General features: G+C 41.0%; 1 protein-coding gene and 1 long non-coding RNA gene across 2 annotated transcripts; one reads left to right on the top strand and one right to left on the bottom strand.

Moving 5' to 3' along the window:
• Positions 1–1462: 1462 nt before the first annotated feature.
• LOC124693311 (alpha-aminoadipic semialdehyde synthase-like) lies at positions 1463–11715 on the bottom strand. Its single transcript, XM_047226782.1, has 26 exons — positions 11598–11715; positions 10445–10518; positions 10086–10349; positions 9897–9983; positions 9675–9804; positions 9279–9452; positions 8976–9055; positions 8629–8745; positions 8134–8209; positions 7815–7986; positions 7518–7614; positions 7257–7420; positions 6859–6913; positions 6562–6702; positions 5192–5503; positions 4933–5013; positions 4580–4645; positions 4383–4500; positions 4014–4143; positions 3806–3885; positions 3221–3379; positions 2885–3143; positions 2564–2672; positions 1952–2113; positions 1795–1864; positions 1463–1676 (listed from the first exon to the last, which is right to left on the bottom strand). Exons 2-26 carry the CDS (start codon positions 10463–10465, stop codon positions 1621–1623), a joined length of 3180 nt encoding a protein of 1059 aa, XP_047082738.1. The 5' UTR covers positions 10466–10518; positions 11598–11715; the 3' UTR covers positions 1463–1620.
• On the top strand, positions 1718–2362 carry LOC124693312. The gene is made up of 2 exons (XR_006999971.1): positions 1718–1749; positions 1918–2362. It is a non-coding gene; the product is annotated as an uncharacterized LOC124693312 (long non-coding RNA).
• Positions 11716–15817: the final 4102 nt, after the last annotated feature.

Raw genomic sequence — 15817 nt, 5'->3', positions numbered from 1 at the left:
AAAGTGGAGCTGAAGCTTGGATTAAGGTCTAACTGTTTAATATATCGTGTGTTGTTGGTGTTGTTTTTTAATTGATGGATTTGTGCGAAGAATGAGGTTTATGGGACTAATTGGTCAAAAAATGTAAGTGTTTTTTTTTGCTTTATCGCTGAATGCCCAGTTTTTTGCATTTTTATGGACACATGTACACATACAGATGAGTCGATGATTAGAGTTAAGCTATAATGTGGACAAAAGTGATTTCATTGAAGTTCTTTGACAGAAGGCTGTAAGAAAATGTGTAGCCCTTACTGGTAGTATGTCGTAGAGATGAGATGGAAAATGAAACTGCACATATTCCCTTAAATATATACATTACTAAAGATATAATAGGCATTTTGAACATACAAAAGGAAGTGCTATTTAGCTATGTAACCATCCATATGTCTTCCGGATTCTAGAAGATGGTCATACATGTGCATTCATGATTTTAGTTTTTTGTTATCTCTTCTAACATGTGTCTGATCTTTTTTTTACCTTGTTGGAGTACAGTTGCTAAATAGTTAACAAACTTGATTAATTTGATATGTGCAATTTAGGCGTAAATACAAGTTATCTCAAAAATATTTTACCAAATGATGTATTTATTGGATCGACTTATAACAGAGCACTTAGCGGTTACGCTTCGGTTGAGTGACAGTCTCAAACATAATCTTTAAAAAGGACAAGGCTCATGATATATCCGATAGCTTTGTTATATCAACTTTATATTTTAATACTAATACTAATATTTTTGTTTACTTATATGCATCGTCGTCCGTGGCAACGCACGGACATATTTACTAGTATGTCAAAAGTTTTATCCAAGCCTAGTTGGACAGCTGCCTCCATTGCTCATGCCCTAAGTAATAAAGTGCACATTTTTCGAAAAAATCTGCTGGAGCAGTTTCTTTTGGGTAAAATGATGTAACGGCCGTTATTTTACATCTACCTGAATCATCTCCGAGGCCACCGCGCGGATCGCCCTCCTACCCCGCCCACCGGTTGTCTTTCCCACCCACGGCCGGCGGCGCTGCCGCGCCGTCTCGCCGCACCGCCCTGAATGAGCACCACCGGTCCGGCCGCCGCCCAGGAACTCCCTCTAAGCCAGACCAGACGAGCACTGGCAATCTCCCTCGCCGGCATGCTCCCCAACCCACCCCCTAAGTTCATTTCTCGCCTTCGGTTCGGACCAGCCCCCCCCCCCCCCCCCCCACATCGCCGTCGCCGCCGCGGCCTGCCACGTCTTCGCCGTCTCCGGCTCAGCTCCCTGCCTCGGGTGACCTCCACGGCTCCACCACCATATTTCCTCAATCGGCCGTCGCTGGCACATGCTCGTGCGTCACAACATAGGAAGAAGAAGAGGACAGGTGACTGCAATTTCAGAAAATTCCAAAATTCCAGTCGCCTATGATATTTCGCCAGTACGGAGGAACCGAGGAAGTTCCCAAACTGAACCAATCAGTTTATTGATATATACACCTAATACATATGCACATACACACATACAGTCCATTACATAGAACAGCGACGAATCATCATTTTATTTACTGACTGCCTCTCTTCAGCAGCATATGTAGTCGGAGAATTCTCATCCCATCCTCAAGTCTCCACTCTCTCAATCAGCTTGATGCCAGACGCCTCCAGGATCTCCAACGCTTCACAGATGCAAATACACAGGTCAGAATGCCAGAATCGTAGGCAACATACCTCAATTCAGAAACATTAGTCGTAAGCATCACTAGCATTTTAATATTTTCTTGGTTCTGCCCTCACCTGGGATGTAGATCTCCGGTTCCAGAGGCCGGATCACGCCTTTCCTCTGGACCTTGTTCTGGAGCAACAGCTGCAACAAGAGATGGTGATGAATTAACGCATGTTAATTTATTTCCGATGCAGGTGTGGACGTGTGATGCGGTTGAAGGTGCAGTACCAGGGCTCCTATCGCTGCCGGTACCCCGACGGTCAGGGCCATGGCGGTGGTGGACCTGCCATTCTCGGACTTTCCGAACTCTAGCAGCGTCGCTTGGTGCTTCTCAGCGGGTCGTCCGTCGGGATACTCCACCTCGACTTCATGGTGGAGCAGTACCATGTCCTGAATTATGAGAGCAAAGTAATTAGTGAGTCTAAACATGGTGGTCCAAGTAAGCCAGCTTTTTTTAACCTGTTCTCTAAGCCTGCTGGAAATGGTTTGTGAGATATTGTTTTGGAAATATAATGTGAAATGTAGAAGTTTAGGTTGGTCATTAAACTGTCAGTCTACTACAACACTATAAGTGACCAATAATGTGTCTCTGTGTGTGGAATTTGGTGCTGAAAAATGCGCACTTGATTATGCCAAAAATGAAAGATGAAATTATTAGTCATAAGATATTGCCTCTTATGCAACAACATTCTAAGGTTCTTTTTTTCTCTGAGAAGAAAACAGAGGTCACAGAGAGTCCAGAAAAGATAGTACTCCGTGCTATGTTCTCTTCTACAAATAATTTCAACGGCCTTATGCAGTAGATGACATATAACAAAATTGTACGATAATAAGACTCACCTGCTCATCGTGGCCATAGGCCATTCTCTGTTCCATTCGTTGGGAAATAACACTCAGTGCACTTGTACAATCCTTAGGAATCTCTGTCTCCTCATGCAGCCCCAGGAACCTAGCAGGTGCAAGACCGATTATGTGATTATGTCAGTTCTAACACAGAATATAAGAAGAAATACTGTTTGCTCCTAACATTCTCTTATATTGTTGCTTGCATAATAGTCATGACATATATAATAGATGAGATGATTAAACTGGTACTAAAGTAGTTTTTAGAAGAGATGAAATTTGGAAATAATGTGGTAAGCATAGGGATCAGAAACTGACTTGATGGTTTTGAGTATCTTGACAGCTAGTTCCTTTTCTTTGCAATGCCCAAGCATCATGAGTCTGGAAATCAGTTCATCATCATGTCCTCTAGATTCTTCACCATTTACCTTTGTGTTAGGTGTGGAGATATCATTAGCATTAAGGAGTTCAGTGAGAAATGTCCTATATGTCGGGCGATTAGTTTCTTCTAGTAGTGGATGATTTGTAGCATCAAAAAACCCAATTTTCGCCAGGATAGCCATGATCTCACTAAATCCTGTGCAAATGCAACAAAAATATTACTCACTGCAAAAAGAAGACTCGGTAAAAGAAAAAAGGTACGTCAACACTTACCTTCATAACGAAGAGTGGACCTATATATAGTAGATGCTTCTTTAGAAATGCCATACAGGTCTCCATACATCAAGGAATTCCTATTCGGCAAGTGTTCCAGAGCAAAAGCTGGAAGCTCTGGCAGTCTGAGCCTCTTTGCTGACTCATATAATTTGCTACCTATGGAAGTGGTAAGTAGATGATATCAACATACAAAGCAGGTATTTATATGTACTTTTATATCACTAGACAGTTGCACACAGAACAGATCATTTTTAGCTATTTCAGTTAAACTACCCGGAAAAAAAAGAGTTCAACTACATTCCATGAAATGAAAAGAAATTGCAACTGTTTCATGTGTCCAGTGTGCAACAAATTTAATGTATGCACTGAGAAAATTAGCTTGGCACCAATGTACGTTTGGGGCCACATGTCATTGACACAGCTACGGTGTTTTCTAAGTCGAGGGATCTTCGCAGCGGTAGGTGTGCAATTCACACGTTGGAATAAGGGTTAGTCTTTGGTATAGTATGGTTCCGTCAGTAATCAGATATAAAAATGTGCTCCTTTTCTGTGGCCAATTGATGAGATATGGTTCTAACTTACCGTCCACATGGATGATCTCTCCAAGAAATTTGTAGACAGCAGGATTTCTTCCAGCTCGAATGGCACCTGCTGGACTCCAACTAAGAAAGAGGAAAATAACCATTAGTGTTTCTGGTAAAAGTTGTTGCATGCAGTACTGTAACAGAACCACAAGCTCCAGACGTGGAGACCTTGTTACATGCTAGTCACTAAAGAAAGTTGAATTTACCTGAACTTATAGGCCAGTGGATTATTTGCGGCAGCTGGGGATGGAAGTCCACCACAGAAAGATGTAAATGCCTTTATTTTCCCCTTCTGAGCATGTGCCTCATCAATCATTTTCATAGACAACATGTGATCTGTGTACAGGAAATATATTTACAAATTGTTCCAACATGGAAAGTTGCTCCATGACAAAAGAACATTTTCTTCATCCCATAATACTCAATGGATGTTTTTAGCCTGTCTTATTATCATTCATATATTGAATTCCGTGCACCAAAAAATGGTGGCCAATATATTTCAATAGTTAACCTGAGTACAATGTGGAAGCACATCATTGCCATTATATATGCTGGTCGTTATATTTAGGAAGTACCTATGCCTGGATCAAGGCCCATTTCGCAGAGTATAGTTACACCTGCTCCTTCTGCAGCTTGCTCCAACTTTGACATGGAATCATCAACATAGCTTGCTGTGACCAAGTGCTTCTTGAGCTATCATAGAGAGAGGTAACTCAATCAGCTGAAGCAATTCCTCAATTTCCATATAGCACTGTTAGTGGTTTAATCCTACCTCGATGCATACTCTTGCAATGGCAGCATGAAAACTAGCAGGCAGCAAGCTAACTACAACTTCAACCTGTAAGAGCAGCTTGGATCATTAATTTCTAATCTTCCTGTAAGTTAGTGCAACAGCTACTAAAATCTCTTGGCAAGAAATAGTAGAAATCTATATCCTAGACTGCAAGCATTTAAATACTGTACAAGAAAAAACAACCATAGGGATGGAAACAAAATAAGGCCAACATATTTAGGCTATTTTTATTTGTAACACAAGTCTCGCCTCTTATGCTCATCACTGTAAGGCACTGCGATGAAAAGTAGCACCTTTTTCACTAGAAGAATTAAATATCAGAGTTAAAATACCTGTGAAACAAGGTTTGAAAGACTATTTGTATCTGAAACATCAAGCTGAGCTGCTGTTGCATTCTTTATCCCATCAATTGTCTGCATGCAGAGAAACAAAGACACGAGAAAATTAACGGATTAATGGTTGCATCTGCAAATTGCATAATTAATTTCCATAGCTCATTAGTATCGACAAACATGTTGAAAGCAATGCACAATTTTTCCAAACTAAAAGTTTGCATGAAAGCTAAGGAGCGTGCTGTACTGTGAGACTTACCTCTTCTGCATCTTTTTGATAAAGAGATGCCACGATAACATGAACTTGGTCAGTGTTATTGTCATTAGAACCATTGATGTCGATATTTCGATAAGATGCTAGAAACTCAGCAGCTGGCCGACAAACTCTTCCAGCTCCAAGAATCAAAACCTTTGGTCCTACTTTATCCATGCTATCATCAATTCCGTGTTCGCTGACTCTTCCTATCTTTAGAGATATCTCAGTTGCATTAGGATCTCGACGATGTGCATTGGCTATAGAATTCAAGGAATCGATAATCTTGTCTAATGTAGCAGTCTCATCTGCTCCTACCTGTAAAAAGTAATTTGTGTCAGATGTTTCAGAAAAAAAAAACAAATAAAGGGCATTAATTGGTGAGGGATGGGAGGTAAAGTAAATTTGTATCTTTTCTAATCTAACATTCCAGGTAGTTTATATGATGTAGCAGAGCACTTAGGGACCTGATTTTTTTTTTTCTGAGGAAGACTTACTGATTTTGTAAAAATGAATACTTTCAATATGTTAATAAAACAGCTGACATATTTGAAAATCTAGAACAGTGGGGGGGGGGGGGGGCGGAGATCCATGCGCATCAAGAAGGATGCTGAAGAATCAAAGGAATAATTGGCAAAAGAAATAAGAATTCTCCAAGAAACAGTGCCCCTATGTTTCTTCCTTGAATCATTAGAGAAGCAGCGGTGGCAAGATACTTTACAACACTAGCATACCAGAGAGCAATGCCCAAAAATCGTTGCAAGGAGCACAGTTCTAAAAGAAAAAGGAAAAGAAGGGTAAGCACATACTGATTCATGGCAGTCCAGAGTTCCAGTTAGTCGAAGTGGAAGCTGGGCAGACTGGTACGCTAAGGGGACTGGAGTCTGAACTTTATAACCAACTCAATGATTGAGTGGAAATATCTAAAGGGTATGATCTTGCTTTTGCATAGACGTACTGATCTGTCCTTCTTGTTTTGTTTTTTTAGTTTGGAGAGGTGATAGGCTGATAAGGATGGTTGGTGGTGGCCTAGGAGCTACGTACCAGATCCAAATTCTTCCATCTGATGATCTTGGACAATTTGGATTCTGTTTACTTTATTATGTTCAGTAATGGAAAAAATGACCATCAGCAGTTACCATGCATCACTACCGTTTTGGGATGGCCACCACACTTTTCCTAATCATGTGATAAATGACAAGATGGAACATCTTGTTTTAGACCATTTAGCTTTCTTGGCTATAAGTCTTTTGATGCATGCTTGTAAAAAAAATTTGCTCGAAAAGAGCTAAATATTAATTACCAAATTAGATACAACATGTTGTATTTATTTCGTACTGAAATATTTTGCATCAATAAGAAATTTTATTTCTTACTTCAAGCTCCGAATAGGACATATCGTCAATGCTTTGTCCAACATCACATTTAACCAAGTGAAAAGAACCGCCGGCTGTTTCAATAATGTCCAAAGCTTCATTTATAAGGAACTTATCAAAGAGGTGGCCACTGAGAGATACCTGTTCCATTATTTGATAACTTGTTAGAGAAAGTAAATGAGAATTATTTCAGTATAGAGCATACGCAAATTCCAAACTATATGTATACATAGTATATAAGAGCAGCTAGATTTAGCTCATAAATACACCAGGATACTAGGGAATTATATTTCTAACCAGGTGGGTGTACTTCTTGTCAGACAATGAATTTGCTGGAGCTGGTGGCAACTCTCTGCAGAAGAACAAAACATAATGTAGCTAGCAAGTATCAGTGATAACCAAATATGTGGTAGTGTTAAACTGTCAAACAGAACACATTCTAACAGACACAAAACAATAAAAAATTCCCAAAATTTTCTAACATGGCTAGAAAGAAAGATAGGCGACTCATTTCAGACTGGAACTATATATCTTGTTCGGTATGAGACATATGTTTTAATAAGATAACATATTTAGTTTCATTTGTAATTTATTTTCTAGGAGCTCAAGGACTCGGGAACAAACACAAATGCATATCCTGCAAAACTAGTGACAAAGAACAATGATGGCGACAATGAGAAATATTCGAAACTTACATCATAGTCTTTCTCATCCGAGGAATATATTCGTACAGAGGTGTGAGCTTGCCAGAATATGCAATGCATGCTCTTCTCAAGTGGGACGGTAGCTCCGATAATCCCTTAGTTGAGGCCAAGCTAGTAACAAATCTAGATAATATATCTCCAAAATGCTGGGAGGCCTACAGAGTTTGGTTACAGTAGAGTAGGAGTCATCACATTGCAACAAATTGAACTTCAAGGAGAATAGCTTTATTTGTTTTATGATGAATCTCTCACCTCTCTAGAAAACTCTGTAGGGAGGATGTCAACAGCTAAGCAGATCACACCAGTGCCTTCCATATCATCATGGTATAAATTAGTATAAGGATCGTACCTATATTTGCATATCCAGTAATTTGTCAAAAGCTGACTGCTGACCAATTATGAAGAAGAAGCAACCAAGTATCCATAGGCTAATGTACTATTTACCAGAAATGGTTCTACTTATCCATATTCAACAGGCAATGAAATGCGTCTGTAATGAATATAAAAAACAAATAAGTAGATGCAGAAGAACAGGGGGGAATGCTCTACCGGAAGAAAGGCCTCTCTATTGATGTACTCTTGTTCACAAATTCTATGGAGCCTCCAATGTCACAAGTTATATCACAAATGCCAACCAAAGGGCACCCGTTCTTCATTAGCTGTTGTAGCTGATCAGTGCTCAATAACCTTGGAAATCTCCTCTCCCAGTACATACAGTTAACTGCAGAAACCCACAACCACAACATTTAGATTAGTAAGTAGCTGGTGACAATCCTATGGCTGAGGTTTGTTCTACAATTGTGCCAAGATACAGGAATATAACAGAATCAAACAACATAAAATGGAAGCAATAAGCTACAGACCATACCAATGGCAGATGCATATGGAGCAATCCTTTCGTGAAATACAGGGCTGTAGTGTTCTGGATGAGCATAATAGTCAGCCTACAGATAGTGTCAATTCAAGATTTCTTACAGTTAGGCTACTGAAAATTGAGAAAATGTTAATGATATATGTATAATAAGACAAGAGAGGTGGAAAATTTGTATGGCTAACACTTCCATATAACTTTACTAAGAGAAGATAAAAATATCACCAGTGCACCACAGAATAGGGTTAGGAATTTAAGGGCATTATGCATGCAATCTAAACAGATAGGCAAAACATTTCAACAGTTCTGTGCAGCAAATTAGTCAAATGAATCGATTAAGAAGTACTCTCAGAAAAGGCTATTGTGTTAAGAATAAAACAATATGAGATTTCTGCAAACTAATGATATATAGCGATATAATTGTACTTGAGCATTCCTTATGATACACTAAAAATCAACTTATGCTTGATAAACTTAATAAATGTGCATTACTTTATCGAAACATCTGCTGGGGTCCTTTGGTGAGACCATGTCTCCAGGTGTGACAACACATCCATATAGTTGGAATGCTCTCCTGGTTGACTGATAATGTGGAGATAGAGTCTTGCCCTGTATAATTTGAGAAATATAGCGGACTTAGTTATATTAAGAATCTGTACCTAGAAATAATATAAAATACCACATCACATCCATCACCGTTAAATTAATAGATAATATGTGTGTTCCATGGGCACCGAAAATCGAAATCCATTCCTTTCAATGAGGGCAAAACAAGCTCATGAAAGCATTCGCTCACTTAAATACTTAAATGTGAAATTCTAAGAGAAAAGGAGTAATACCGCAGAAATCTCTGGAAGCTTCTCAGCATCAACAAAGGTATGGGGCAATAACTTGAATATTTCCTGTGCGCCCTGAGAAACTGTGGCATATGAAATTATATATGTGAGGCGTTAATGTGGTGTTATCAATAACCTACCTAGAACAATACAACTTGAGATTTTAATTTGTTAATTTGAAGGCAATGTTTTTTTTATTAGGTCCTATTTTTTCATCTATGTTTATTCCTTGCACTGTACTTGTATAAATGGCTTATTATTATTAGAATGGACCAAAGTAAAAGAGAAAGCTGACATTAGAATTACCATTTCCAGTTCCGGTGAATACAAATACTATTGGAAGAATTCCAGATGGAAGTCCAAATGTTGCTATCTCTTCACCAACAGCAATGACTGCTGCCTTGGCTGCAGCGAGCGAAGGATACATATGGGACTGCCCCAGAGAGAGAAAAGGAGTCGAGTACCCAAGGCTCAAATATCCTATTATTCCAAGTGAAACACTTTAGCTGAATGCATAATCAACAATTCAACATCACTAAATTGTTAAAATATGTAATATGAACTAGTAATTCACTTAGGCATGAAGAATTGCTTGTGAAAAAACAAATTGCCCTTCATTATAAGTCCAGATAGCAAATCAGAGCATCACATGCATAATAATGTCAAGTCAATACATGAACTGAGAAATGACGGTGTTCTTACGCCGTCCAAGACCGTGTAAGAAGTCTATCAGCCCAGCTCTACCAGCAAATTTCCCAAACGCTATCAACCGTTTCCCATCATCGTCAACAATTAGTTCGTAATCAAACAAGGACACTCTTTCTTGGAGGATCTGAAAATATGAAGTAATTTTTAGTGCATATCAATATAATAGACACATATAATTTCCTCTGCAGAAATGTTTATGCTCGATATGGTAGCTACCTTATCTAATAGAGGCATATTTTCTTTTTGGGCCTTGTGAGTATGTGAGAAGAACGCATATGCTCTATCTGGAAGAATCATCTCCAACTGCAAGGAAACACACCTCAAGAAGTTTTCATAATCATGATACCGTCATAGACTACAAATCAAAATCGACTGGAGCATCTACTTAATGGTTTATACTATTACCTTCGGTTGCTTGATGCCTATGATAAGGCCACACTCTGATAGGTCGTCTGAAATCTCGCACCCAGCATCCTCGTACTGACCATCATGGTGAATCCTCTTTGTGCTTGGCTGCACTATGATTCGATTTACACCACTTGTGCTCCTGCCCCCTCCGAGCACAAGACGAGCGCAATGGGAAGGAGTTAATGGTGCCCTCCTCTCCCACATATTAACAGTCTCAGCGAGAATACCGACAACTCCATTGCCCAGCAAGCTGTCATTTCTCTGTGAGTGAAAATGAATGAACATGCTCTCAATGTTAACGAATCAGCTACCAGAAACCAAACAATTTAATAACCAACGGGGTTTGGGTAACGCACTTCAGTTCTCTCGGACCCCATAGATGATGAGCGGAATCAAGGCGCCAGGATGGAGAACCTGTTACCTGCTATTCCTGAAAATGAAATGAACGACTGAATCAGGTTAACTCAGTTGCCAAAAAGTGATCACAGTTAAGTTTTCTATCATACGGATAGGGTTCACAACAAAGATCACATGACAGCACAGTGGTAGAGAACTAGAGACCGTGTTATTCGGTCAGTTTTTTTTTTGTCAAACATATCTACAGTCTTCACCTTCAGAATAAAACGGCACTTCTATTTATCTTGTCCAGAAAAAGAACATGGTAAGTAACTGGGAGCTCCCTGTCAATTGGAAAGTGGTGTTGACTTTTATAAAAGAAGAAGAAAACTCCATAAAGGAAAAGCCATTGCTGGATGGTCATTGTGTTGCAAAGGAGTAGTCGCCTGATGATACTAGACAGACGGTACATAATCTAATCACCCAGACTAAAAGTAAAACAAACCCATCAGCATGGATGGTCATGCTGGATGTCTTGTCCAATCAAGCAATCAAAGGTCAAATCAAGGCAACACCCCCCCTCAAAAAATACTACTGTACTAGCACTCTTCTTTTCCATCCCAACACGACTGAAATTTGAGCCTGAATTTTGATCCAACTGGCAGCATATCAGTCATTTTCAGACGGTCCAGCCGCCCCGTGGAGCCTGGGCTCCAGTGACACGCACGCATGTAGCCAACCACGAGCTGACGCTGACACGCACGTACCCTTTTGTCCGTGACTTCGCCGATCACAGCTCACAACAACTGGTGAACGTCACACTTGTCCTGGGGTTTCTCTAGCGTGTTTGTTTGCCACACAGACACGCGACTTGTGAGCGCTCGCGCCGCGCGCGGCACGTGCCATCCACCGCCGAGAGCAAATGCGTGCGGCTGCACGGTCGCCGTCGGCGCAAAGGACCCCGCCGCTCGCTGCCCCCGGCCGGCCAGCTGATCGGCACCAGCCCGGACCGGCGGCGCTTGCTCTGAAGCCCGCAATTCGAGACGTAAACTCACGCCTACCCACGCCGCAACCACAGCAAGCCGATCAAAACTGAACTAAGGAAGGGGGGAGGGACAACCCAAAATAAAAAAAGCTTCGCTGGTTTGGCCGTCCGTACATGCTCGTGCGTACCTGCGATTGCGGCGGAGCGGAGATCACGGCGAGGACGGAAGTGGAGAATGGCAGGAATGGAGCGCGCGCGCGCGGTTCCGGGGAGCGCGGAGGCAGGGGGTGGTACATATACCGATGGAGAGGAGAGGGAGCAAGGTGGCCCGTAGTAGAGCAGCACGATTTGGACACGAATAGCGGAGGATTTGGGTTCAACAGGTGGGAGGCTCTATGACGAGGGTGGATGGCGACGAGCCGACGGTGACGGCGACGGCGACGGCGGACGACCGGAACTGGAGCTGGGTTCGGGAGGTAGGATAGGAGGAGCGAGGGGCAGGCTGCAGAGTCTGCGGGGTTCTCACGAAGCAGATGGCGAGTGCTTCTTGTGCTGAAACGGCAGCGTGCTGTGCAGTGTGTGTTTTTTAGGGGTGGAACGCTTTTGGTTGATTGCGGTGTACTGTGTGTGTTCTTCTATGGGTGCCACGGTTCAGCTGGCTCGTCCTACGCAGCCCTTTATTTTAAAACATTTAGAATTTGTATTTTAAGTTTTTTTAAATCTGATACAAATTTCCGAAGGTAGCCATTAATATATACTGCAAACGTGTAAAATCTTAATACAAACTCATTTATATTCTATGCTACACAAACTGGGCAAAATCTAAAAGATCTTATGCTAGTGATTATTGAGATTTTACAAGTTTGTAGTGTACATCATTGGCTACCTCGACATTTTTTTCTAGATTTTTTTGAAACTTTAAAATACGAATTTGAATGTTTGAAAATAAAGAGTTACATGTAGCTTGGCCTCCATTTGTCCACTTCCAAAAGCTCTCGCCATATATGGCTTAATTTCATGGCGAGCCTAGGACAAAATATTGTTCCGGTCATTCTTCTAAGCTTCTAAACGTAGTGGTATATCATCATCATATAATTAAGAGATCATTTTGTTACCAATGATTAGGAGCATTCATGAGGCTCATTTGACACCAATGATAACATGCTAGATCACCCCGCTATATTTTAGCATGCCCCGGGATATCAGACGAGAAAATCCTAATCCATGCTATTTTTTTTATCCCCTCCGTTTATAAATAAGAGTGATTTTCAACTTTTCTCCATAGTTAAACTTTTAAATTTATTGAATATATAGAAACTACTTACATACTCCCTCCGTTTCTAGATATAAGGTGTATAGTTTTTTGAGAAAATACTCCAAAATATAAGGTGTATTGCCTTGGAAAACCTGTGTGGAATTTTTTTAAGGGATTTTCTTGTGTTTTCTTATCTTTTGAAAGCTCCTCTATTTTATGATGTTAATTGTCCAAGATCAATCCTGCCAAAACCGTGTGTAGTTTTCTCTTCATGTTTGTTTCTTAATTTTCATGCCAAAAACTATACACCTTATATCTACGAATGGAGGGAGTATTAAATATCGAATTGATATATTATGAAATTATATTTTAAAATGGATCTACCAATACTAATTAAGTATAGAAGCCGTTCCTACGTTTTCTTAAGACAAAATGTATAAGTACAATTTTTTGAACAAGTATAAGTACATTTATTTGTGAACGGAGAAAGCATGAGATAAAGATTGTGTTGCTATATTAAATTTCATGACAAATGAAATTGGGGACCATATGGTCCTTATAGTTGATAAAGAGAGATGATACATAGGTGTAGCCTTGTCAAGAGTTTGGTCTCACACACGAGTACAAGGCCAATAATACCACTAACATTAACTAGTATAGAGAAAAAACTATTGAACTGATGAGGCAGTTGGCTCACCCAAAAGTTCAAATTACTAGAGAAGGCTGATAATATTTATATTTTAGCACGCTCTCTCACGTTAAGGTTGGACATATAGGTACAATGTAGCCAACTATATTTAGACTAATAATGCGTTGGCTAGGTCTTAAATTTGAGACCACTTGACTATTGTACTATACTGAATTGATAAGTTAGCCAGTTCACTTAAAGCTAGAACCGGTTGGAGAAGGTCTGATAATATATACTATATTTTCAAGGAAAAATGATTCTTCTTGTATGATACGACTAAGTTAGTCGGACTAACCCTTCTAGTGCGTCGTTTTTATATGACACTAGTAGTATGTAATGTGAAGTAGTAGAGAGAAAACGTTTTCATCTATAGAGAGAGAGAGAGAGGGATCGAACGATTTCACTTTTATGATACGACTACCTCTTGAAGACTTGGAGTGGGTCATTTTCATATGGCACTATTAGTAGTATACAACGACACGGGAAGATATCGGAGGTGACTTCCTTGCACAATTCACATGTTACATCCAGGTCAGAATTAATAGCCGTCGCGATCGTCCATGATAACAAGGTTCGGCGCAATGATATACTACATGTGTTCCAAAATATAAGACGATTTGGGAGTCAACTTGGCTTTTCACGGATACTCTCTCTCTTTTTTTTTGAACAAGAGAGGGGTCTAGAAGACCTTAGAGAAGCTTTCATTCCACACGTGGCGGGTACATATTACAAAGAGACCCTTTTACATCACTCGCACTGAGAAACCAGGAATTTAAAGAAATGGCCTCAAAATTAACAAAAAGCACCCTGGAACAAAAGATGAAAAAGCAATCAGGTCCCTGGGCGCCGTCGCCACCAGCCGCTGGCGATCTCAAGACGTTTCCGTCGATATGCGGTGCCGAGATGCCCAGCAGCACGCTTCCGGCGAAGCTTTGCATCCGCCGGCCACTTCTCCTCCTCCGGGGACGAACCACTTGTCAGGGAAGAAGCGTTGAGCTCCGGCGAACGAAGCAGAGAAGGGCCTCTATCTTGGAGGTTGTAGACGGGCCGATGCTGGCCAAAGATCGCGACGTCGACGAGGAGCGACGCGTGTTCCGCTCGAAGGAGCTCAAAAGAGGAAGCTCCATAGCACCCTGCAGGCAAGCGTTGACGAGCTTGGATCCAATCCACCCTTCCGCCGCTTCTCCTCTCGCCACCACGGCAAGGCGGAGAAGAATGCAGAGGAGGCGAATTAGAGCAGCATCCACATCGGCGGAGAGGACAGGATCCCTCCCCCCGATCCAAAAATGGTGAGCCCCGCTTCTGCTCCTCCTCGCCACCAAGGCCGGCCAGGAGAGAAGAAGAGGCGAACCTTGCAGCATAGGATTGGCTCTCCCCCACGCCACCACGGCCGGCCAGGAGAGCTCCACCTTTACTGCCATCCAGGAGACGAGAAGAACCCGTGGCCACCAACTTATTGAGGAAGACGGCGCCGCTCCCTGCATCTCCTCCCTCCAGCCGCCGGAGCAGAGGAAGAACAAGCAGCAGCCCTAGGCTACTCAAGATCTGGCGGCGGAGATCCAGACCACCGTCTCCACTAAGGGGTATACGCCCAGACGGTGGCATACAACTACAAAACCACAAACAAACCTAAAGATCTACACCAAAAACTACCCTCGCACCAACCTAGACCTACTCCAACCAGCTATTCCGACGGAGTGGCCGTCGGCGGCCCGGTCAAGGAAGGGGGAAGAACAAAGTTATTGTGGATGAGGGAGAGCCCGAGGAGGGGGAAATGAGACTTTTGTGTATATCTAGTCTATTTTCAGTGTGTAGATTCACTCCTTTTAGTTTATATCTAGTCTACTTCAAAAAAATCTACAACATTTTACATTAGTGCACGAAGGGAGTAGTTGCTGAATTGCACTGGTATGACAACGCTAAAAGGAAAAAAAAGGAAAAACCGAAAATAATGACGTGGAGAGGTTGCCATTTCCTACGTTTTTCGTTGAGAATATATCCGACGAAAATTGATGAAGAAATTATTCAGTAGAAAGTGATAAAATTCACTTAAAAACATGCTTAAAAGTTCTAAAGAATCCTCAAGAATATACATTAGGTTGGGAAGGTGGAATTCTACAGACACATAAAGTTCAACTTTAAACTCAAAATTGTTAGGGGGCTATGAAAAAAATAAATTGAGCAATGAATAGTACCAACAACGGAAATTCAATTCGGCTCCCGGGTGCGTATGCACCCTCTACCAAAAAATCATATTTTAAAATGTCGAAAAAATTTAACATTTTTACATGTATATCTTCATAATATATGTTCGTTCGTCAAGTTTCGCAAAAAACTAATATTTTTTGTGGTATATACAAAAAAGAGAAAACTTATCTTGTGAAAAGCATTATTTTTAGCACCGAGTTTTGTCTTTTTTACACACGTCACATGATAAGTCATTTTTTTATGAAACAACTTTGTAA

The sequence above is a fragment of the Lolium rigidum genome, chromosome 2 (assembly GCF_022539505.1).
Source record: "Lolium rigidum isolate FL_2022 chromosome 2, APGP_CSIRO_Lrig_0.1, whole genome shotgun sequence".
NCBI lineage: Eukaryota > Viridiplantae > Streptophyta > Magnoliopsida > Poales > Poaceae > Lolium > Lolium rigidum.
Note: the sequence above shows the minus strand (reverse complement) of the source record. Positions and strands in the feature narration are given on the sequence as shown.